This window comes from Echiichthys vipera (assembly GCF_963691815.1).
Source record: "Echiichthys vipera genome assembly, chromosome: 19".
Taxonomy (NCBI): domain Eukaryota; kingdom Metazoa; phylum Chordata; class Actinopteri; order Perciformes; family Trachinidae; genus Echiichthys; species Echiichthys vipera.
In genome coordinates this window covers 16,936,744-16,962,753 of record NC_139844.1, presented here as the reverse complement: position 1 = coordinate 16,962,753, position 26,010 = coordinate 16,936,744, and the positions used below count along the sequence as shown (strand labels likewise).

The following is a 26,010-nucleotide window of genomic DNA, read 5'->3' as shown; positions in this document are numbered from 1 at the left end:
CGCGTCGCTGATTGGCTGGCCGCGGCTGTCAATCATTTTCTTTTTTTTTAATCCTTTCAGTTTTGTTAACACGTGACAGAGGACTGCGCACATGTACTTATGTTTTGATTTTGAGATGGGGGATGGGAACACCACTGTACTGGTTGTGTGATTGATGATAATGTTGTTATTAACCAACATTTGAAACGTATATATAATACTTTTCCAGATACTCTGAGCTTCTCTCCTCTCTGTCTGTATCATTCATGTCTCATCAATGCATGTTACTAATTCACCTCTTCCCCCGGAGTTGTTTGTGCTTTGTCATCTGGCAGGTCTCTGCTGATCATGGTGGTGCCTGCTGCCGTGGTCCTGCATGACGCTTCCTGCTACTATTATAATTTATAATCTTAGCTGTGCTTGTTTCTACTATTCTGCTGTATTAACTGCCATAACATATCAGTCATATTCACATTACTATAGATATTATTATAGTTACTGTAAGTGTGTCTGTCTTTGTCTCTCTCTGTCCATCTGTCCATCTTTTCTCTCTTTCTCTCTCCTTTTCTTCCTCCCCAACCGGTGCAGACAGATGTCCGTCCTCAATAGAGCTGGGTCTGACCAACGTTCCTGCCTGTTATAGGGAAGGTTTTCGTTGCCACCATACTCTACGGGGGAATTGTTGGGTCTATGTTTATCATAAATTAGTCATAGAGTGTGGTCTTTACCTAGTTTGTAAAGTGTCCTGAGATAACTTTTGTTATGATTTGGCACTATAAATAAAATTGAATTGAATTGAATTGAATAATCTTATATTTTTAATATTACCACATTATCATACGCCTGAAATTCAATAATGATTTTTTTTTTATCACTGCATGGAAACTATCTGGCAGTATTATCATTGTAAACTTGAATGTGAATGTTAGAATAGATAACATATTTCTGTTTTTATTGTCACATTTTTATAGCCACAGTCGAAGTCAACTCTCAAGCCACTTCAAGTCCAAGTCCAAATCAGGTCTCAAGCCTTTCAGAGTAAGTTTTTCTTCTGGTCACAAGTCTTTTTAGAGCTAGTTCAAGTCACAATTATTATTATTTAAATTTCAGATCATGATGCACTGTTTATGAACAAAGCTGTGTTAATGTGTTTAGCAGAGACCAAGTCCGTAGGCCTAATTAAAGTTGGACTTTTACACTAGAAAGTTACAGTACATGTTTATCTGTTTAAGGTGTAAAGTTGCTCACCTTAAACCCAGAGTTTAAGATGTGTATCTGACCTATACGCATGGTTTTGTGACACAACTAGTTTATAGGCCATCATGGTCCAGTAATAACTACCAGTTTCCAGTGGTTTATCCCTGATTGAAAAAATATGTGCACAATTATTTTGGATTTTATAATGAGGAAGAACAGACAGTTGCCATTTATACATGTTTAATGAGGTTATTTGACTTTATTTGTAAAAATCATAGCAGACACTCAAAGTTAAGACTTAGCAGCTTTTGTTGGCAAGATACTAATGCAAAAACTAAAAAAACCATCAAATATCCAGACTTGTTTATATGTGGTTATTGTTCCACTGGGCCTTATTGTGCTGTCAGAGAATTAGCATTCCTGGCCTGCTGACATTTTAATTAGGTTCAGTTTTGTTGTTAGATACTGCCCCCTTTAGGCCTCGTACAGCAGGCCTACATTCAAAGGTTTTCAGCCACTAAAAGAAGGATTATACTGGGGGTCTTATTGATATACATTATTCCTTAAAATGATTGTATTATATCCTATATAGAGAGAGTGAATCCTAAATAGGATGTGATGTGGACCCAACTTGTTACCATGAATTCATTCAAGCTACAGTTTACCTGTAAGAAAAATAATAACTTTATTTGTGTAGTAAAATGTGCAGTATTTCAGTATAAAAAAACAATGTTACACAGGTAGCAATGCGAACAGTTTACATATTCAGTCAATAATGACACACATGTAACATTTCTGTAGATTCTAACTGAACCCTCAACTGAATTTTAAGAAACAGCTATAAGTTCTGACGACAAACATGACATGACTTGTCTTGATGAGAAATAGAAAGCTTGGCCTCTGGAGGAGTGACGTGTTTACAACATGGGTGCAGCTGAGTAATGAGTAGCAACCATCTACTCACACACTGTACATAAAGTACATAAATATTGTTTGTTCCTGAGTGGGGTGCAGAGAAAAAGGGTGGGTGCTATTTTCGTTTACCACATTGAATATGGCCCTTTAAAATTTAATCAGTTAGTCTGACTAGTAGCAAACGTAGTTTTCACTTGTGAACATTTCAACATGTAAAATGTAATTTTGACGGTAGTTAAAATATTTATTTAAAATATCTTTAAAACTATTTTGAGATGTAGAAGTTATATTCCGACTAGTCAAAACTGATTTACAGATATCCTTAGTTTAATTCATTATATTCTGTTTTCAGTAGTATGATAAAACAATTCCATACCAACTGATTTTTTTGCTGGAAATAATAGAGCCTTTTTTCTGGCTGCAGTTAAATTGAACAATTATACCAATTTTATTACTGTTAACAAGAAACTCTCGAACCATAACAACATGAAAGAAGCAGATCTCCTAACTGGTGTGTGTGTGTGTGTGTGTGTGTGTGTGTGTCTGTGTGTCAGTGTGCCTCTGTGTGTGTGTGTGTGTGTGTGTGTGTGTGTCTGTGTGTCAGTGTGCCTCTGTGTGTGTGTGTGTGTGTGTGTGTGTGTGTGTGTGTGTGTGTGTGTCTGTGTGTCAGTGTGCCTCTGTGTGTGTGTGTGTGTGTGTGTGTGTGTGTGTGTGTGTGTCTGTGTGTATGTGTGTGTGTGTGTAAACCTTTCGCCTGAAGATAAATGACAAGTAAACTCATTGGATTTAAGAAGCAGGTTACATTAATTATGATTCAAATGCATTATCAAACTAAAGACACTGCAAACTTGAGCACTGAGCTGTATCTTGTATTGTTGGTACCACTAACAAAAACCGTTTGTTTGTCGGCATCATCTCTTCTAGTTTACTAATCTTTTATAGACAAGTTGAGCCATTAAAGTAGAATATTTTTGGGTTGTTTGTTCGATTGTGAAAAATCCACTTGAGTAATGGCAGCTTACATGGCAGAGGATCTAGAGGGGTAGAACACCAGCAGAGGTCTTTTTTTTCTGACCTGGCAGTGTGTTATAATGTTCTTTCATAATTCACAGTTACTATGTATTTTCAAGATGCAATTGTTAGGGAAGTATCAGCTTCTGTGTTTTTGTGTCTGTGATGTGGGGCTTTCTGTGCAATTCACGTTTCCCCGACGTGACAGAGCTAGCTTCATGCAAGTTTGAACAGAAGCGTCTGCTGAAATTGGCACACACTGACAATATGCACAGAGAGAAAGCCAGGAGTTAGCATCATCTATACAAAAGCCTTAGGTAGGAAGCATATGGCCTATGTAGAGGGAAAAAAAGTTATCTCAATCGAGGTCTCTTAACTTTTTTCCAGTCTCTACAGCATTTTTGCAGCTGTACAGCCATTTGATAATCCTTGCATTGCGTTCGATAACTGACGTCCCCTGGCCGCTCTTTTTATTCAACTCGTCTTCCATTAGTCCGTCGCTGTTGCCACTGTTCCTGGAGAAGCCGTCGTCTGATGTAGAGACGCTGACACTCCGGGCGTTTATCACAATTTCTTCTGAGCGTGCCGAGAAGTTCTCCTTCCCCAAAGACTCGATGACCTCCCCGCCCAGCCCACAGTATTTGAAAAAAGCATCAAAGTCTGCAAAGTTCTTTGAATACCTGGAGCTGATGTCAGAGTGAGAACGACTGACCCCTTTGCCAGATCTCCTTTCAAACTCAGGAACCGTTAGGAGGCCAGCAGATTTTTTCACAACACCAGCTGTCTCCTTTGATTCTGAATCACTGTTTTCTGTGCTGTCTTGATCTGCTACTCCATTGCTCCTATCTGATTGAGAGGTCACCACACTGGGGCCGCATTCCTTTGCTGTTCCCAAAGGTGTGGTGATTTTTTCCTTGTTGCACGCAGCTTCACACTCCTTATCTGTTGCCTCAGGTAACAGAACATTTTTATGTACAGAGCTATGCTGCAACTTACGCGTTCTATGGTGTTTCCGATAATTTGATGACCCTCTCCGTAAGTCACATTTCTGTCTGTAGATCAGAAGAGAATCTGGTCGTTTTTTGGAGCTGGACCGACGTACTTGCCCTGGCGAGCCTGTGATTTGTGCACCACATGTAGCCTCTCTTGAGTTACTCCCTTTGACAGGATTCCTACCATGGCTCGAGCTGCGGTTGGAAGACCCAGTACTACTCACAGAGGCTGATCCAAGACTGATCACTGGCTCCTGAGTTGAGTTGACCACCTGTTGGCTTTTGACATATTTTGGTTTGGTTGCAGCAAGCCTCTCCACAGCACTCATGCCTCCTTTTGTTTCACTTTCCAGCTCCATTTGCTTTCGAAGGTATTCAGGTCCCTTCTCCAAGATTTTTGTGGTATCACTGGTTGCCTCCATGGTGGTTTTAATGACCATTCAAGTCAGTTATTTCCAACGGGTGGAAACTCCTTTAGCGTACGGTCTCTCCGGTGTTAAGAGGTAAAAGATTCCATTCAAGCCCGCCCTTTGCCTGAGCACGTCTTACAACAGGAGACTTTACCTTGTCGGGTCAAATACACATCACATTACCCCACCCCTCCTGTGCAAGGCTAGTTTTAACCAAACACAAGCCTGTTCAAAGTACACCTGATACTATAAGAAGTGAGAACAGTGAAAGCTGACACTGCTGCAGATTTTTTTCTCTTGTCCTGGAGGAAATGTGGGTCTTTATCCTTGTTGCTCAATATATTGCACCATCTCCAACTAAGAAAACTGGTTTTGTCTTTACAAATTCTGTTGACTGTTGGCAAAAAAAAATTCGTGTCATTTTTCCAGACAAACTGACTCGTTATAGTGCAATTGTTGTGAAAGATATGTTTCCCCCAGCATATTATTTTTTAATTAATATTATAATATATTATTATTATTATTTTATTTTATTTTTTAGTACGTCTGGAACCTTAGTATGAAACTAGTAGTGTTAAATCAGATTAGATCAGAATACTACCGTTTTGTGGTTTATACTTCTGTTTGTTGTTATTGTTGTTTTGGTTGTGAAGGACTTCGAATGGCATTTATTTAAACAATTATCCCCTTGTGGACATTAAAGAACCTTGAAGAACCAAACCTATTTGTGTATTATAAAATGCTTCTAGTAAAATATTACAGTATGTAAATACTGAACACTGGCCGGCATACATATCCCAAAACACAATGTATCAGTAACAGACAAACTAACAGCGACCAAGGCAGTTCTGTAACGTCAATTACAACTGATGACCTTTTCCAGTAATATAAGCATTATCTGGCTATGAGAGCTGAGGTTGGTAATTGTTGCTCAGCGTGTCTGTTTAAACTACTGTTTATTCACACAAATGTATGTTGAAGGATACTACATATTGAGTATGTAGTGCGTAGAATGCTATTTTGGAAGCAGCCTCTGTCTTTCTATGTCTGTTCTTAAATTTTCTCAACAACTGTTCATCCGATCACCGGGATGCTGCTTGTTCTCCGTTGCTCACTACAGTGCATTCAAGGAGAGATGTTACATTGTAACAAACTCAAACATTTCATGCATCAGCAATGTAACTTTGGGAATAAACACTTTTGTTACTGGAAATAGTCTGGTCCCCAATAGCTAGCTGTTAGTAAATGACGTGTATACTGTAGCATTGCTAAGGGACGCAAGTATGACATGGCATAGCAGGTGTATTGCTCAGGACCCTGGGGAGCAAACTATGATCGGTTCTCGAGAAAACTGCAAGCAGCAATACCAGAGGCCGAGCAATCAGCCCGTTACAAACAGGCACCCGTTGAACAGTCAGTGCACTAGTTATTTGTCAAGGCCATCCAAACAGTTTTTCTAACTTAGACTCAAAGACAAAAGACGTTTTATGGGTTATCTTTATATCACGTTTTTTGGTTTTGTATTTACTCAATCACTGTAGCTAGTACTTATATCACTCAAAACCGAAAGAAAGAGGGCAATTAAATAATATACAACAAGTTATGTTGCAACTATAGTGTTTATAATGGCTAAATAATTATAAGCAGTACACAGAAGATCTTTATTGCAAATCTCTTTTACAGGATGTTGTGCTCATGAGGGATAAGTAGGAAAGAGAGACAGTCTCCAGTACTGGACTTCCAGTCTGTCTTTTCACAAAGTGTTCATTACATTCTTGATGTAACTATGAAGGGAGAGGAGGCCAGTTAAAAAGTGGTATGTTTACCAAGCAACTGTCCGTTACTTGCCAGAGTGAAGGAGTTCAAACAGACTACAGTATGTCATAAGTGTGTGGAGTCTTTATTGTACTGGACGAGTCTACTGAGTCTTACCTATGGCCTGTCAGTACCAACATTAACTGGGTCTAAGCAACAGCACATAAGACCAAAACACAGATCAATTTCAACGTTCCTACATACTTGTTAAAACCAAACGATTCCACAATAAATGATAAATAGTGGACTAAATTGTTTTGCATTGTATGGTGTGTAATTGGACTCTGCCTTGGCGGACTACACTACCAGACCATCCTGGAAACCTTTCTTCTTTCTGGCAATCTTTCTTCTTTCTTTTGTGCATATAAGCAACCTGAATAAATACATGCAGTGCATTTCTAATTATGCGTGTGTGGTATCACATAGTTGTATTGTGAAGTTGAGCAGGAGATGCTGAAAGAATTATGATTGATGATTATCGATTAAAACAAATCGGCAACAGATTAAGGGGTTGCAGCAAGAGTGAAAATTCTGCTCCAATTTAGCACCGCTCTTTTCTGCACAACATTTCCACATTTTCCACCAAGTGTTAGTGAGTGAGGGATAACTCACAAGCTTCCCAGCTGAAGTTTCTGCTGGCAAAAACAAAATCCTCACTAGCTGCACTTTTGGCAATGCTGCTGACAGTAAATGCTGATCATAGGGCATTTCCATCAACCTCCTTTCTCAATTATTGGTTTTCAAAGTACTATGTTCTGGCTGTAACTTTCACAGACATGGGTGTGAAACATGGATTGCAAGATTTAATAGATGTTTTTATAATATTCACTTTAAACTAGAAAAATCTCAAGCACAACGCAACATGACGGTTTTACCAAGTGTATTGACACCCTGTTGGCTTATGACTGCTGCAACATCAAGGTTTTACTGCAATGCATGGGAATCAAATAGAAAAACATCCCATCCAAAAAGTAGGGAGGTAACAATAACTGACTCCCTGTTCTTGGCTTCATTGTGTTATTAAAAAACATTCACTGGACTAGAATCTAAAACATCTGTGTAGAAGCTATTAATTATGTCTGTATTTGGGCCTGTCTAGCAGTTTGTCTGGCAGTGCAGATTAGTGTGGCAGGTAAAATGCTTTGGGCACAAGTGCAGCAGAGCATCTAATCATGCCTGGGTGATGGAAAATTGCTCAGTTTTTACCACTCACTTGTTCACTCACAAGCTCACTGGCAGCTACATCAGAAAGCTTAGCCAGCCATCACATCACCACACAGGTTGTTTGCAATATAACAGGCACTTTGCTGGTCAGGTTACAGTAAGAGAAAGTACTTCTTTACCAATGTAATCATCCAGCAACAGATTTCCGCTTGTTAGTTAAAACAGAAACAGGGCCGACAGAAACCAATGACCTTAAGGTGTTTTAAGGGTTCCTCTAAATCATTTTAACATACTCTCATTTTTCAATGTTTGTACATAATTATCATACCACATTTGATTATGTTGGTGATTGTTCTTTATTTTGACTGGCTTCCCTAAATTCAGACCAGTTCACTTGGGGATTCTGCAGTGTTTGCTTGTACTTTATCCTTCATTGACCTCCACTTCAAATTAATCATGATTTCCTCGAGAGATGTTCTCAGGTTTTGAGGTCTGGTGCTTAAGCAGAGTTATGCAATAAGAAGAAGTCCTTCTAATTCATTCGTGTTTAAATTGGCCTCCTCTATGAACAAGACTTTGAGTCTTTGCAGCTTTGCAAGGCTGTACATGCTTTGAGATTAATGCCAACACCAGCATCTTATCATGATCACAGCAACAATGCTAACATGCTCATTTTTATAATGTTTTCACCTTCTTAGGAAGCATCCCACAATTCATTCAGCAAAGGAGACTAGCAATTAAATCAATTCGGTTTTCCTCTAATAAATCATTTTGTTGATGGAGTTATATCTTGATTGTCTTATGATTGGTTGGGTGGGCTCATATAAAAAATAAGATTCTTATTAACAACAGATGGGTTGTGGGTCAAATAAAACATCAATAAGGAAAATATTAATAACATCTGAATGTAGTAGAGCTGCTGCCAACTGTCCAAACAGCTTCATTTTTCGTCAGGCAAATGTGACGTTGCTCCCAATAAGAGAGACGCTGAGACATTTACGCACCAGGTACAGCAGCTTCATTGATTATTAGAGAAGCTTTATGTTTAGTTATGCTTCCTCTGTCAAGTTTATAGCTATAGTTTTTAGTCTTGCTACTTAAAGGGATATTTTGCATGGAGCACTCCGCAGAGCAGACCTCCACTGTCAAAGATGAACAGTTAACATTTACCTGAATAGATTAACAGTGTTTAGCTTCCTTAAGCACTCTGTAGGGAGCACTCTGTAGAGCAGACCTCCGCTGAGAAAAGATTCATGCAGGGAGTGAGAGGGGGATGAAATGTCCATGCGGGTGCGCCTCTCTACAGTGGAGAAATCATCTATTTGGATGGGTGACGGGCAGGGGCGGGGCTTGCCAACAGGCAAACCAGGCAATTGCCTGGGGCCCCGGCTTCCAGGGGGCCCCCACTTGGGCATCCTCCCCAGTGACCGGTGCCCCAAGTGCTAATGTACGGCACAGCAACGACAACAACGGGCATTTACTATGAAAAAGCGCCGTAGAAACCCCCCTTGGGGGCCCCCACGTCACTTCTGCCGTCGGCGCTGTCTGTGTCAATCAGCGCGAACCGCAGGTTTGATTGTTTGTTTAGCACCGAGCTCCGCCCACTTACACCGAGCTCCGCGCTTGCGAAAAGATGAAGAGGAGTTATCCCAGCGGGGCAGAAAAGAAAAAACAGAGGAAGGAAAGGGAGGAAAAACGAAAGTAAGACAGTGGTAAGTGCATTGTTATGTTTTTCTGACTGACTGTGTTGTGTTGTCACGGACTCCATAGCGGCTAATAAGCTAAAAACTAAGCTATGACGGATGCGTAACATGACACAGCTACATGAAGCTAGCTAGCAGGAGATGTGCACCACTCTCCAGTCTCAACCAGCAGAAAACAACAGAAAGTTTAGTGAGGCAGACAGTCTAACAACAACAACAACAACAGCAACAACAACAACAACAGCCTAATACAGTGGAAACCGCTTATAGTGATCACGGATATAGTGATCAACCGCTTATATGGATCAAAAGGCTTGGGACAGAATCATTTCTATACAAATGCTGTTTAAATAATTCGTTTATAGTGATCGAGAAATCCGCTTATAGTGTTAATTTTTTTTCTCATTTTATGAATGAAAACGTGCTGGACGTGTGCTTCTGCCGAGTGAGCTAACAGCTAGCTAACGAGTGAGCTAACAGCTAGTTAATGTAAGTCATTGCCACCTGATGAGAAACGTCTCCTCAAGGCTTATGACATATTTTTTTTTATCGTTTTGAAAAACCAGTGAACTTGGTGTTAGACAACACTGATCCATGGAAACATGTGAAGTGACTTCTTAACGCGGCGCAGCGGAGCCGCAACACAAAACAGACGTAGCTTAACTCTTCTTGATGCCGTTGTTATCTTCTATGTTGTTGTTCTATGAAACAGTGTTTCAAAGTTTATTTTAAGACTTGTTTTAAAAAAATGCACCGGCTTCACGGCAGAGCCGACGCACAGAAGAAGTTACTGTATTTGTATTTATGTATTTATGAGTTATGTCTGCGCACTGCGCAGTAATATAACTTGCATGGTTCCTCTCAAAAGGAGCATTTGAAACGAATGTGTTTGAAACCATAATAAAATTCAGTAAATGCTGAAACGGTTCGTTTCGTGCAATTCTTATCATTGAAAAACGATACAAATGGCGTTTAGATAATATTCTGCATAAAAAATGTGAAATACTGTAATAAGAATTCGGTTATAGCGACCAACCGCTTATAGTGATCAAATTGGCTCTGGACCAACGTGATCACTATAAGCGGTTTCCACTGTAGTATGTAATACTAAAGTACACCTTCTATGATAAGCTTTGCATAATGATGAGATGAACTTAATAGTGCCAGAAAGGGAGAAATATGTGTTTGGCAGTACATATGATATGTGCACCCACCACAAGAGTACATCAAGTGCATAATACATGTTGAACTTAACAATATGTTTCCCTCTCATCTCTCCTCAGGATCATTACTGTCTTTTTTAAACCAACACATCCAGGGAAGGATGATGTTCCCCCTCCCATCCCTGATGACAACTGTAAGTTCATTATTCCACAATTGATAATGTTATGCCTTAATATTCTTCATGGCAGTAGTATTAAGCTGTAGTAGTAGAAAATGCTGTGCACATACATAATCATATGCCTGCCCTTAGAGATTCTCATATGCCCTGTTGTTGTTTTTTGAGTTTAGTTCCATCAACATCCACCTCCAGCAGCACAGTGGTTTCCCAACCTCCTGCGCAGGAACATCCAACCGATGATCAGAGATCAAGTCCAACTGCTGACACAGATGACTGTGAGTTAAATAATTTTTTTTTACTTCCATAGAGAACATATAACAATGACAGTAATAATAACTGCAACAAGAATTGCTGTAATTAGCCCATGCTATTAAAGATTATTTATAACAAATATACCCTGTTGTTGTTTTTTTTCTTTTTTGTCATCAGCTCCATCAAGACCCAAATGTGAACAGTCAATTTTATTTTTGTATTTATTTTATTGTTAACAACATTCAGATTTCTATTTTTTGTAATAAAAAAAGTTCATATTTTATATTGTGTTGGTGTCAGTTAATTTACAACAATTATTGATAGGCGTAGGGTTTTAAGAATTTCTGTTCCTCCCTGAAATTCACTTTGAGAACCCCTAATATCTTCTAAAGTATTATTTTCAGTATACATATCAAATGTCCCAGAAATTGTGTGCAAAAAACAATTTTTTTCACTGTGGAGGGATGGGGTGGGGCCCCCACAAATTTCTTGCTTGGAGCCCCAAAGGACCCTTGCCCCGCCACTGGTGACGGGAAGATTAATTACACACAGATTTGAATGGCATCAGAGCTGATCTGTGCATCTCATGAACAATAACAATAACAATATTTATATATATATACATATATATATATATATATATATATATATATATATATATATATATATATATATATATATATATGTATGTATATGTTTATATATGTATATATAAACATACACATATATGTTAAACACTCAGATACTGTACACGTATGCACCGACACCTCCCTATCTGACCTTTGGCTCGCGATGCAAGAGGAAAGACGCCTTTAAAAACTCTAACGTCACATCTTTTGAAGTGTTAGAGTTGAAACTGGGTGCAGTGACACTGTTTACAATCATTTAGCATGTTGGCTGACTAATAGGTGAAATCTGTTTCAGCTTAATTGGAAGAGAGAGAGAGAGAGGGAGCAGACTTGGAGGGATGGAGCAGGGGAGCAGAGTAAACATGAACACTCAGCATTAGTCATTTCTCCCCTGAGCCCTCTCACCTTTATTTAATATAGTGACTTCTGCCGCTAGTTGGAAAACACATTATACACGTTAATGTGACACTGCATCGTCTGCTAATTCTGTTTTTTTCTGATTCATTCACAATAATTACCATCCATTCTTGAGACGTGAATGAAGCTGGCTGACTCAATTAAAAACAGCTAGCAAATTATGAGATATAATTGCTGCAGGCATCCTTTGCTTGCAGTTATTGTTTGACTTTTATGTAAAGTAATGGATAATTAGTAATTATACATGCAGCGCAAATTTCCAGCAATATAAGGTCACCTCACACTAAATTAGTCAGTGTCTATTTATCACAAGTTTGTTGTACTGTATTTCAGAAACAAACCATTTGCAGGATTATAGCAGATATGGTACATCAAAGGTTTTAATTTGCCATTACATAATATTCTCCTTAGCCTGAGGACTGTAACTGACTCCTCTTTCATCTAACGTGGTGAGAAGAATGCCTTTTATTCAGAGATTTGGAAAACAAACATCAAAAGTTGTTTTTATATATTCAATGATCAAATGAATTACAGGCATCGCTCGTAGTGACAAAGCCACAGAAATCATCACTTGACTCTGCACTTCATGTCCTTCCATGTCAGCTCATAGTTTTGGTTTCACTGCCCTTTACTGTTTCTGTTCACTTTCACTGCTCTCATCATTGTTGTTTTCTGCTGCAGAAGGCCACTGTTTAAGTGAAAGGGCTCTGATAAACCCACCGCCCACTACGCTACCTGCCCAGCACAAAACAGCAGACAGACGAAGGTACAGTAGCAACTACCTAGTGAACATAATGGAGGAGCTAAAGACCTAAAACAGAGCCACCAAATGAAAGGCCAATTCAGACTTACATTCAGCAGGTGGGCAGAAACACTTTTGAAGTGAATGCTAAAGAGGTTAGACGTTTGCAGTATCAACTTAATATGTCATAGTTAGGTTGACGGCTCTGCTCTCAAAATATGCTCTATTCAAGTGTCAAACAAAAACCTAGAATTATGGTCGGGAGAGATTGTACCTCGTGTAAATAAGTATTTCACCTGCATGTTTTTTTTTTTTTTTGCCCCAAACTGCATGGGATAATCAAAAAGTGGGCATGTCTGTAACAGGTCAGACTAATGGGTCACCGGATTCTCAATTTGAATTTAGATGAATTTTAGTTTGCGTTGTATTGTGTTGATGCTGCTTTTAATTTTACTATTGTCAGGTTTCATATTGAAGACTGCCTCCATCAATGTGTTTCATGTTTCAATTGTCATCCTTCACTGATCTGTAAGCAGAGAATGCCTCTTTGATGTGGTCAGTGTGGTCAGATTGCATTGATTCAACAACAAAAAAAAAAAGGTTGGACCTCAGTGTACTAAGGTAGCATATTTCCAATGCTTTAAATGTTTCATGTAAAGCACATACTAAATTGTGTTATACAAATAAACTTGCGTTGCCTTACTGAGTGAAGTTTATCGGCTGCAGCTGCAACTCATGTTGTTTATGCATCTCTGTGTTGTTGCCTTGGTGTTGTTAAACTCTGTCGTTAAAGTGACAGACAGTTTAATTTCTGAACCCTACTAGGCTAATGATTGTTGTGGTGTTCATAGCCTTTATTTATCGTTTAAGTAATTGCCTGTGTTTCATATTCTTTTCTAGTTAATTGTATAAAACATGTAACAACAAAATTGTTGTAGAAAATAATGAAGCAGCCAGTAAAACTGCATGTGTTGCCCCGACCAGAAAGCATTCGCATAAAGTGGGAATGTAGTTAAAGGGAAGTCTCGTGGGGTTCGGATAGACAGATTTTTCCTTTTGGAGCGTTAGATTCCACTACCAGTACAACCTCTATTTTGAATTCTCGATTGCCTATCACCAAACGTAGCTAAAATGATTTCATAGATAAAGCCTTAGAGAAAAGCAGTGTGCTTAAGCCAAAAAGGAGAAATCCTCTTTTCCTCACAATAGCTCAGAGGACAACCGAGGGACGGAAGACTACACACACACACACGCACACGCACACGCACACGCACACGCACACGCACACGCACACACACACACACACACACACACACACACACACACACAGCTAGGCCCCAGTACTAGCTACTATAACAGCTCAAGCCTCCCTGGGCCTGGTAACAATGCATACAGATATCAGGTATCACTTCTGTGTTGCAAGCCAAATATGAATTAAAATGGTCGCACTTCAATTGAATTTAAATATTGTTTGAAACTGTATCAAAGCCAGCTGACTTGATGTCTAATCTCATTCTATGGGCATTTAAAGCTTTATGCGCTTTGATTGTAATCTTTATTTTTGATAGTTTAGCCATTTGTTGTCTGAGCTCACTTTGGGTGATTTTTGATCACTTGTTTTTATTAGCTTAGCTGTGTCACACCCTACACTCTTGTGATCTGGAACTCATTTTGCAGACTGACTGATAAAAAACACATATACACACAGACGCATATTGTACACTTACTATATGTGGTGGAAGAAGAAGTATCTACCTCTCTCTCTACAAGTAAAAGTCCAGCATTCAAAATGTTACTAACCTAAAGTACAAATATATTGCAAAAAAATATATGTACATAAAGCAAGCCTACCAAAAGTAAAAGTAAGTATAATGCAAAATAGCCATTTCAGAAAAACACATTATATTGTTGATGACAATTATTGATATATTAATGTGTTAATTAATGTTGCTGCTAGTAGGGGTGGAGCAATTTTTTTCTCTCCACATTTTTTATTGCTTTTTGCAGGTGGAAAAAACAGAAAAACCCCAACATGAATCCCGCTATCCGTCCCAACAGCTACGTCAGGCACGGTCACAATAAAAAAATAAAAAAAACAAGTAACAGAATGACATGTAACATAAGTAGATAAAAAGATAAAGTAAGAAAAAAAAAAGGGGGGGGGGCACACTTAAACTTATAGCAAAATAGACAAGTCTGACTTGCATTTATCCAATAGCGGCTGGAAGTTCTTTTGAAAGGTCCTTGTAGGAGCTGGTGACAAACACCAGATACTTGAACCCCTCGTCAGCTGTTTTAAAGGGGAAAATGGATTGTGGTCGTGATCTCACCAAGTTGTTGACAAAGAATAACTCACTCTTCTGAATATTCAATTTATACCGCGAAAGGTGTCCAAACTGACTAGGATTGATAAAACTGGGGGGAGGGAGGTTGTGGGGTTTGAAATAAATAAGAGAAGGTCATCGGCATATAAGGAGAGTTTGTGGACCAGGCCAAAACGAGTGATTCAAACTCATTCTGGGTTCTAAGCCAGATGGCTAATGGCTCGATGGCTATGTTGGACAACAGGGGTGAGAGCGGGGAGCCCTGCCGGGTCCCGCGCCTGAGAGGGAAACATGCTGAACGGATGCCGTTAGAGTTTACAGATGCAGAGGGGGTTACATACAGAAGCTTAACCCAAGAAATAAAATCAGAATCAAAACTTTCCACCAGCCTAGCCCGTTCAGCCCTTCTCATTTGATAAATATAAGATATCACTTGTCCTCGAACAGTAGCTTTAAGCGCTTCCCACAGAGTGCCGCTGCTGACATCAGACCTCAGTAAAGCCCTTTGACCAAAATGATAACAAAAATACTTCAGATAACACTGTGGCGGTGGGTGATAAAAAGTATAAATATAATAAAATAAAGCTGTGAAAGAAATATATAATAACAAACTGAGATCCACATGCAGACGAGCTTCCAGTGCTTGGCCAAAACATAAAATAGGATGCCCCACTCTACCCAGTCGAAGGCTTTCTTCTCATCTAGCGCCACTACAACCTCAGGGGTGTCCGATCCATGTGAGAATATGGATGGGACAGGAAGCCCCTGCTTCGGTTTCTCCAGGAAGCCTTCCCCTAAAACCTCCATGAGCAGCTCTGCGAAGAAGGCTGTGGGACGTGGACCTTCAACAGAATCTGGTAATCCAATCACTCTGATGTTATTGCTCCGGCTCCGGGACACCAAGTCCCTGACTTTAGCCAGCAGCTTAGCGTTGCTCTCCGTTAGTGTGGCACAGGAGGCCTCCAGGGTTAGTAGACGCTCATCCTTTAAATTTGCATTTAGCTTGAGGGAGCCTATCTTCTGAGCGTGGTCGGACACTGTGACGTGGACGTGGCCCAGCTTTGTTTCGAGCGTTGAAAAAAAGGCTTTGAATTCGGCAGAGAGGGCTTCACGGTGATGCTCCAAGAGGTTAGTAATGGCCGCCATGCTAATCTCGCCACCTACCTCCTCTGTTAGTGGATTTATATTTCATATTCATATGGCAACACTAAACAGTCGGTTTCTGAAACAATTGTGCTGAGAAACAGGCAATGCAGTACAGAATCTTGATTCATATTTGATCAACAATGCCTATAATTTGACAGTTTGAGAGTTTTGTGAGCCTGGTAAGTTGCACTAGGCAAAGAATGGCAGTCACCTTCAATAACTTAGTTCACTGACTCCCATGTTGATGGAAATCTGTCTGTATGGGAGGCAGAGATGGTCACAAGTCAGTTTTTGCAAGTCCAAGTCTAGTCTCAATTCTTTTAGGGGAAGTGTGAGTCAAGTCTTAAGTCTCGGAGGCAAGCAGCAAGTCCTAATCAAGTCTCTTATGGTTTTAATATATAAGATAGAGTTGAAGCGCAACTATAGTGTAAATAAAGAAATGATTTTCGACATTTTTATAACTTGGAGGCAGATACATCTAGCTGTAGATATTCGGAATGATATATTCATGATTCCGATTTTGATATATAGTTTTCACTTATTTGATATGTTTTTATTGTATTATAGTCATGCAATGGCTGCTCATTATGTTTATCAGAATCGTTGTCAGTCATGCTGCTGCCAGTCTTGGCCAGGGCACTCTGAAAAAAAAGATTTTTAATTCCTGTTAAATAAAAGTTATATTAAAAATAATTCCTCTAGCGTCTCAAATGCAGTGTAATTGTAAGCTAATAACGCAATAAAGTTGATGTTACATGGTCAACAATAAACTTGTAACGTAAACTTGCCTTTAGCTGACATTAATAATTAACGTGTATTTCTCCCGGTTTAACAATGTTAGTCAGCTGATGGTGGCAGCACCTGGAAGAAAACACTTTTCAAAAATATGTAATTTAATGATCACCAATCTAAAAGTTAATCTCTCACAAAGCTAACATTAGTAGCAAGCTAACGTTGATAGTTTATGCAGCTGAGCTTAAAACACAGATGCTGCATTCTGTGGTTTTTTGTTTTCGGCTGTGCCTGAAGTTATTGAAGCCAAACAATATAACGGTAATGTAACTGCAGTAGCCGACCTGGGTGAAGTTAGTTTAAGTCACCTGCGGACCCACTCTGGTCTCAGCCTGTCCGAATATCCAACTTCGCCCCGGTCATCAGCAGCTGGTGATGTGTCATCTCTCCGTGTCATCTGCGGAGTGTGGCCGCTCGAGCATCTCTGTGGGAGAGAATGACATTCTGCTTCTGATGTTAATGCTCCAAAAAGTACATAAATAAAAAGATTGTGCACTCTCAATCTCAAGTTAGAGTTGAGTCTCAAGTCTTTGCAGGGCGAGTTAAGTGCAACTCGAGCCGAGTCCCAAACTCGAGCCCCCATCTCTGATGTGAGGAGGGCCAGACATATCTGCTAAAGCAAATTAAACATGAGCTCTGCAGATTGGACTGATTCCCAGGCTACAGTCAGTATTATTTCTGCAATATATGCCACAGGTAAAGAGAGACCTTCATGTGATGGAGGAATGTTGCTTCTGAGGATGCATGCAAACAAACTCCATCCATCTCCAGTGTGTCTTTTGCAAACAACCGATTGTATTCACGGTGACTCTGCAATAGACGCTGTCCTTCATACTGCTACACTGGACATACCATAATTAATTTGCAGTTTAAAGGACTGTCTAAAAGCTGAGCCACTGGCTCTATCCCTTTATTAGCTTCATCTTGGGCATCTTGGTTCAGAAAAATGGTACTCTGTCTTATGAGCTCTTAGCCTGGAAATCCAGACCCACATCTATCCAGATGTAGGGTCAGGCAACGAGCAATAGACCCTCACTACTCAAGGGTGGCACCACGCATGCATTTAAAAATACCACTGTACTTGAGTGGATAGCACTTACCGATTACGACCAATCACAGCAATAAACAAGGTGACATATTTAGCCGTATTCAACTGCCCGTAACACATTAGCAGATTTGATTGGTGAATCAGGATTTTCTGACATAGTAAATTAGCTCCAGCGGTGCATGCCCAGAGGCAGCTGCCGGCGGTGTGGCTGTATTTCCAGGGTAACGAGCTGTTGCAGTTCAATTGCTTTGCGCTTCAAACACTTCTGCTACACAACACATAACATCTCCATGTAGATCCAGCTATAAAACAACTAATATGTCCAGCTCTAACATGTTTACAGTTTTTCTCAATGTCTTAGATGACTAATGAAACTGGGATCTACATGATCTTCATCATGTCATCACTTTGTCAACACAGCAGGAGTCCTCACTCATGTGCTCACACATTTTCCTTGGTTTCACACATTGTAACAGCCCACCCTGAAAACAATTGACACAGATCTCATAAAACACTTTGTTTTCTATTGGGCAAACTGTGCTAAACAAAAGGATAACATCTATTACCAACTGATAGAAATTACGTTCATAAATATGATTGTCTACATTCTGTTTTGTAGATATTGCCATCCATACGTTTTGTTTGGTTGCTATTATGATAATTTTTATTTACAGTATTTAGCATTTCTGAGTTTAAAAATGATTGAAACATGACTCTAGGTCGAGCTCTAATATGGCTGTTGTGGTCCAGCCAAAAAGAATGACATGTAAAAATCTGATGTAGTAAAATGATACAAAAGTTTCTGAGTAGCCTTTTTGAGTTTGGATGAAATTCTTTAATGAAAGGAGAAGGGAAGTTTGGGGTCCCCTGCTAGAGCTGCTGCCCCCACGACCTGACCCCGGATAAGCAGTTGAAGATAAGTGAGTGAGGGAAATTCTATATTGGTTCTTTGGTGAATAAAAGATGTAATACAAAAGCTGTACCATAATGAATGTCTGAATTTGTCCAGTCTAGGTGCTTACTGTAGGTCTTACAATTCAACAACAGTTCCTGGGCAGAGAAAGGCCTGCCCACAAGAATAACATGAATTAAGAAAACTTTCTCAGAAAATGTCTCTTTTAAAAATATAGTATTTCAACAGGACATTGATAAAATGTGCAGAGTGCAAGAGGGTTTGGTAATTCTCATAAAATCCTCTTCGGAGGAAAGAATACAGTCAATTTGGCACAAACTACAATTATGTAAGTATCGGGAAAAAAAACAGGCATATAGCTCAAACTAAGGCTGAACGGGTTCATGTTGATAGCTGTATTTTGTATTTTGTTGTCCACTATGTAATGGTTGATTGAAGGAACATTTTTAATTTGACCACAAATTGTGTTGTTTGGTGAAAATACTTGCTTTTGTAGCATGTGGTAAATGTTTTGACAGTGTTAGAGCACTTTGCAAATACAATGTGTCATTTTGGCCAGAAACTTTCAGTTTAGGCCTGTGTGTCAACTGTTTTTGAAACATGACTTCTGAGTGGACCAATATGTTTCAAGGAAATGAGAAGAAATGTAACACCATCCCCCAGGCACCCAATATCATATGCTTTCAAACAGTGTTAGATTAAGGCTTTGCCTCCTGGAACATCTGCTTAACGAGCTGAGTTGTAAACTCTAACACATGCATGTATTTTAGCTGAGAGCCAGATCGATTTACACAGAGTCACGATATGCGGTCTGTGTGACCCATGAGATTGGTTTTATGACTTCATCTGGCAATCCAATTTGACACTAGACACAAACATCTAAACTATTGAAACCTATTTCCTGTCTTCACAACTATTTTCTATTATAAAATATGCTGCACAAAGGTGATACCAAATTGGTTTCTAGAGGTAACACGTCAGCTAACTATGCTTCTAAACAACCCACACTTAAAGCCGCAGTAGGTAAAAAAATTGAGTGAGTGAGACCTCTTCTTACAGCTCTCCCTTTCCCTGCTCTGTCTTGAGTCTGTCTCTCTGAAATGTCTCTCTATGAGTGACCAAAATCTGTTGCTACAGGCAGGTTTTCTAAAGCCAGAAAACAGAGCCAAGAGGAGAGCCAAGAGGAGGTGCAGAAGTCAAGTTTTCTCTCAGAACACATTAATTAGAAAATGATGAAAGCCAACGTCTTCCTTGACAAATAACCAAGTCCAGTTGCTTTTGACTGAAATTGCTTTGGGGACAATGATGACCTGGACAAATGAGAACATTCACAGGCTTAATATGATGAGAGGTTATTGTGGATTTTGTGCCCAAAATCAGCAAAACTAAAACTGCGTACCCCTGGTTTAACTTGTTACTTCAGGTGTAGGGCAAGGTTACTCCACATGTAGGAAGGGGAGTGGGGGTACATCGATGGTGAACACTTGCCCTGTGCGATTATATTGCTGCCTAGTTCATGGCTGCCGGGGTGTCACTCAATACTGGACTAATCTAAAAAATGCTTTACTGATTAGTGAGCCTGAGGGTTCTGCGCAGTATGTTAGCTGTTCCCAGGACTGCGCTCTTCTGGATAGAGATCTCAGATGTTGTTCCTGGAATTTGCTGGAGCCACTGTCCCAGTTTTGGGGTTACAGCCCTGTGCCCTGAGTGCTCTGATTACCATTGGAACCACCGTTTCTCGTGTTCCTTCTTCTTGATGTTGCTGTCGCTTGGGATTGCTACATCTATCACAACTGCTTTCTTCTACTGTTTGTCGATCACCACAATGTCCGGTTGGTTGGAGTCTGGACCTAGGAGTCCCACAGGATCTAAGCCCTCTCATTCTCAGCCAACTTTTCTTCATTCATTTTATTCTTGTAGGCAGGTATTTCCATTTCCATGAACTGGCGTTCACATATCAGATTGGCAGGAAGCTAGACAGGATACATTTCACACATCCATTTGTGTACCACCAAGAACTAATAAATACCACCAAGAACTAACAAATTACTTTCCTGCTACAGATATTTCCATGTCCTTCTGTTTGGCTGGACCACAACAGCCAAATTCTAGGTTTTGACCTAGAGTCATGTTTCCATACTTTTCAAACTCTGCTCTCACTCTATGAGATCTGTGTTAACTGTTTTGCAAAAAGGTGTAGAAATGTATGAAACCAATAAAAGCATGTTCACACATTTGCAAGTGAAGACACCCGCTGTGCTAAGAAAGTGATGATAAGGACTAAGTTGAACCCAGTTTTATTAAGTGTGTCTTAGCAATCGAGAAAAATTGCCTTCCACCATACAGATGCAAGTGTTGCGCAATTGGATGCAAAAATAATCCTCAGAATGCAAAATATGAAGTGTAAGATGCTCAAAATGTCTTGGGGGAGCCAGCGCTTCTCCCCAGAAATGATGAATAAAACCCCTACACCCTGTTATAATGACTTACATGTGTTTGAGCTGGCATTTATATGATGAATTTTGATGGGCCAGTTTGTGCCAGAATGCAATTGATGTCCAGCAGTGATGTTGTAAGATAGTCTGGTGTGGTCAGTAAAAGATAATTGGTTTCCACTCAAATCAGATATTACATTTATACAAGATGATCCTACTTTAATAGATGTATAAAGTTTGCAGGATATTGATTACAAACAAATACGAATGCTGTAAGTTTATTAGACATGAAGGTATGTGAATGTCATCATAAATGTATGAATGATACTGTATATGCATTGTCATGGTGGAGTATTTTGAGAAGCTCTGAGTATCTGAAGCACAGTGAAGATAAAGACCTAGATGTTTTGAGTGCAACAGAATGGTTATTCTGTGTGACACGGGATACAATGTATAAAAATAAGAAAATATAATGTTAATTCAAGTTTTTTGTATGACTTAGCATTCGTATGCTGTATAAAGATCTTCTCTCACCATATCTATGTTGTATTAAAACCATATATTTTTATTCATCTAAGTGAAGATTTTTACACCAACAACCAATTCCTTGTCTTTTTGCCAGGTCCACATCAAAGCAATTCTATCACGATTGCAAAAAAAAAAAAATTGCAAAAGAACCATTGCTACTACAATGTCAGAACCAAACTTTGGAAGTAATGAGTGCCATACATGAAGAAACAAATGTTCTTTTTTTCTGTTTTTTCTCCCCTTGTTTGACTAAAAGAACAGGAAACTCGTTCAAAAATGGGAGCATTGACAACACACAGATTCCATGACATGCCTGTGGATATGAAGTTATAAATATCAACTGGAAAGGACAGATACAAAGAAGAACATATGTAATGTGCATTCCTTGAATCCATCATAATCTGGAGCAGACAAAAATCAAACTCTGGGATGTGAAGTCAGATAAAGACAAGCTGGGAATTGTTTTAGCTATACCATATGCCCACGTGTTTCACCCTGGAAAGACGAGTATATTCTCAATTTATACAGTTTCCAATTTATTATGTACACTTAGCTAAAACTAATGCTACTTAACTAAAACAACAGCCCTGTTATAAATCCTGCCTGCATGAAGGTTATTTCTGTTGAAGCTGTTTTTAATAGGTGTTGATTCTGTTATCATTAAAGGGGGTACAGTATCTGCTGTTGTAAATGTATTGTATAGCTGCAGTGTCGATATAGTTTATTGAATTTCCTTCGAGATCAATTAATTTTTATCTTTCTATCTTTATTTCCTAACACAAAAAATAAAAAAAGAATTCAAATTTCCCTCTTGACTTTTCACCGTAATTGTCACAGTTTGGCAGAGAGCATGCAGATGTTTTTAGTGTGTTGCAGATGTGCACAGTAAAGGTGGAGGGTGATTGTGAGACAGAACAGAGCTGCATGGATTTTGGAGCATTGTAATTACTGATTCCAGTCGGTTTTATCTGAGGCAGTACAACGGCTGTTTTGCCCACGCAGAGGGTTTTTGTCATTTTGCTAATGAGAGGCTTTGACCGATAATAAAAAGCTGTAATTTTTCTGTTTTCATTTTCCCCAAGATTAAGTTAGTGACATTACAAAAACATTTTCCCCAAAACAGCCATTACAAAAACAATGAAACCATTCTTATAAAAATCGCCGCTTTTTTTTATAATCTGGTTTTATTACAACTTAATTTTGGTCTGGACTATGAAAAGCCCAAATCCCGTAAGTATGTTTAATGTTTCCTACCCTTGAGTTACAGCGTGTCGCCTCTGTGAACACTAAAGCATTCCACACATAAACGTCATGTAATGCAGAATGAATAAAGAGGTGTTTTAATTAAATATTCATTTGAAATTAGTTTGTTGTACCAGGCTGTAAACATGTTTATTTTTGCTGTAAAGTTCGGCTTTTTAATAGGGGGTTCTATGGGGATAGTCCCGGAGGCTGCCGCTTCACAGACAGACAACAGAGAACGGAGGGCAGGGAACACACAGAAACAAAGGGAAAGGGGAGAGGAGAGGCAGAATTGGACAGACAATTAATGCTCCCTGATATGTTGCGACACTCCACAAAAGTTTCAAGAAACATATAGACAACCATTATGCTTAATGGACAGGGTTGGCATGGAAGAGGGGATTTTTAGAGATGAGCCAGTAGGACATTGTTACAGTTCCAAGGAAAAGCAAGTGAGAACCCCTTGGATTTCTATTTTTCAGTAATCTAGTTAGAAAATGTGGTCTGATATTCTTGAAATTCCCAACAAAAGACAAACTATTTCTCCCTGAAATTAGTAACATAAAACAATTGCATGTTTTGGTGTATTTACTCAATCATGATAGAAATAAGAAGTGAGCCATTGGTTTAGGTATCTAGTTAAACCTCAAACAGATGTTTCCTGCATGTGTAGATCACATTTCCATATTGTCCAGCAAATTCCCCCCAAACAAAACTGTTTAATTGTATTGACATTTCAGGGATGTCTTGATCATGAATGGCTCTCTTCAGTTCATTTGAGACCAAGATTGACCTTTCCGTTCTGAAACATTGATTTTCTTATATCTAAGCCCTTTTGTAGTAATTGTTTCGTGTTACATCTCCCAACTTCTATAAAGCATCAGATGAATGACAGCTACCCTGAAACCTAAACATGTAAAAATATTTATATAGGCTTACATTTGATTGCATTGTTTATTTTTTTGTGGTTTTTCCAGAGGCAGCAAAGATGATCTGAAATCATATGAATCGAGTGATCCTTGCTTCACTTTTAGGATGATGGTATGTTTCCAGTTCGTTTCGCTAAATTAGGGTGTTTCTTTAACAAAATATTTTGATTCAAGTTCACAGAATATTCCCCTGGAGTACAGTGCTCATGGAAGAGTACCATGCGTACCTTTCCATGAGCACTGTTATCTTCTGATATTTTTCTTATCGCTGAGACATATATCAAACAGTAATCCAAGGACTTTCTTTTGCATCTTGCTTCATCTGAAGTACTTTGAAACCACATGTAAATGAGAGATGGTTCACATATGCTGGTAAAAAGGTTTGTGTGCGTAAACAACATTATTCACGTGGGTCCACATGAATCATCAACATCTGCATGTTATTTTTTAATGTGAGAAATTTACTGTGCTTTCCTCTCTTTTTCAACACACATTGATTACAGTGAAGTAACATCCTGAGACATTCCTGAGAGGTGAATTATTGGCCTACCCCCTGTCAATGAAACTGAAACTGAAAATTTACAACTAGAGATAAACAGAAAGCTAAATATAGTCCAAACCACCTCTGTGTTAGTTCTTGCTAAAAGCAAAATGTTTAAGAAAACAGGGTCGAACAAAGTTAACAAGTGAGTTACTGGTTAAATTATTGGTTTTCGGCTTTTAAGCAGCATTTCAAACAGTCCATGCACGATCAGCCCACAAACTTTACTGTATCCTATGAGCAACTCACAATCTGCTTGTCCACTCCGGATCGTCTGTTCTTTATTTAATTTTATTCATTCATTTAAAGGACAGTACACATTGATCAACATGTGTAGAAATGTGCCAGTGTTGAGCCAGCAGGCTAATTTTCAACTGCAGTCCTTTGGCAAGACGTTAAAATGACCAAATAACAAATAGACTCCATGACTGGGTAAGAAGAGGAGTTTGAGTTTACTTTTAGTTCCCAGAGTCTTCTTCTAAAAGGTAGGACAACGTCCTCAGTGAATTGTTTTATCTTCATTAACACATGACATCTTCAATAACTTCCTCCAAACATTTTCACAATGTTGCTTTAAAATGTCCCTCCTTTGTTATTATGTAACATTGTGTAATCCATAGACTGTATATAAAGATGGACAACGCAGCTCCTCTTTCTCTCACTGTACAGAAGTGAAGCAGTAGTGATTGAGTCGATCGTGGCTGTCAATGAAGACGTTTAACATGGTTTTCAAAGCATCAAATAACTCATCAAAACCAAATATATCAGAGAAATTAAAACTTTAACAAACGTCAGCGTGATAAAAAACACCTAAATTGACAGAAATTATCTTTCCTAAAATTTATTTGAGGTGTACTATAAGTTTTTAGTTTGGCCGATGTCCTATCCACTAACATGGCAGGATTTATGGCCTATATCTGTCTCCAGTATATCTATCTCTATGTTATAATCTGTTACCTCAATAATGTCCCCAAAACATCCTTAGAAGGTTGCAGTTAAAACATTGTGTCCTTGTGTCTTTGAACATTAGATTTAAACATTTTCTTTAAAACATTATTAGAACTTGTACGTAACATCAGTCAATCTTTTGGGAACATTCCCTGCTAGCTGAGAGGATGCAGACAAAGAGACGACGATTGGGATTTTTATATAAATGTGAGGCAAAAGATCAGGTCCCAGTGCAGAGAGAATGTTGTACAACACCCTGTAATCTGCTGTTATGAATGTTTTACACCGTCTAGGTCCAGGATTTTCTCATGACCTGCATATTTCATACCATGACTCAGCAAAGCATTACTCAACATAGTAAAGTACAGATTTCACTACTGCATCTACTGTACATCACATAATAGCCAGATTGTGTCGGTTATTTACATCAAGGAGGGATCGGAGAACTTATTTTACGAAGTGACAAGGTTATTTTCTCTTTGTAACTCTAACGTGTATTATTAAGGCTAATCGACTAGCAATAAAATATTTGTGAGTGACTACGGCACTTAAGTGTGTGAGTCAGGTTCACATGTGTTTCATATAATCACAAAACT

At 39.0% G+C, this 26,010-nt stretch overlaps 1 protein-coding gene and 1 long non-coding RNA gene across 2 annotated transcripts; one reads left to right on the top strand and one right to left on the bottom strand.

The window, feature by feature from the left end:
- Positions 1–2,705: 2,705 nt before the first annotated feature.
- fam110c (family with sequence similarity 110 member C) lies at positions 2,706–4,602 on the bottom strand. Its single transcript, XM_083933664.1, has one exon. The coding sequence runs from the start codon at positions 4,532–4,534 to the stop codon at positions 3,461–3,463; it is 1,074 nt and encodes a 357-aa protein (XP_083789790.1). The 5' UTR covers positions 4,535–4,602; the 3' UTR covers positions 2,706–3,460.
- Positions 4,603–9,118: 4,516 nt separating this feature from the next.
- LOC310961798 lies at positions 9,119–11,063 on the top strand. The gene is made up of 4 exons (XR_014593640.1): positions 9,119–9,195; positions 10,470–10,543; positions 10,699–10,803; positions 10,958–11,063. It is a non-coding gene; the product is annotated as an uncharacterized lncRNA (long non-coding RNA).
- Positions 11,064–26,010: the final 14,947 nt, after the last annotated feature.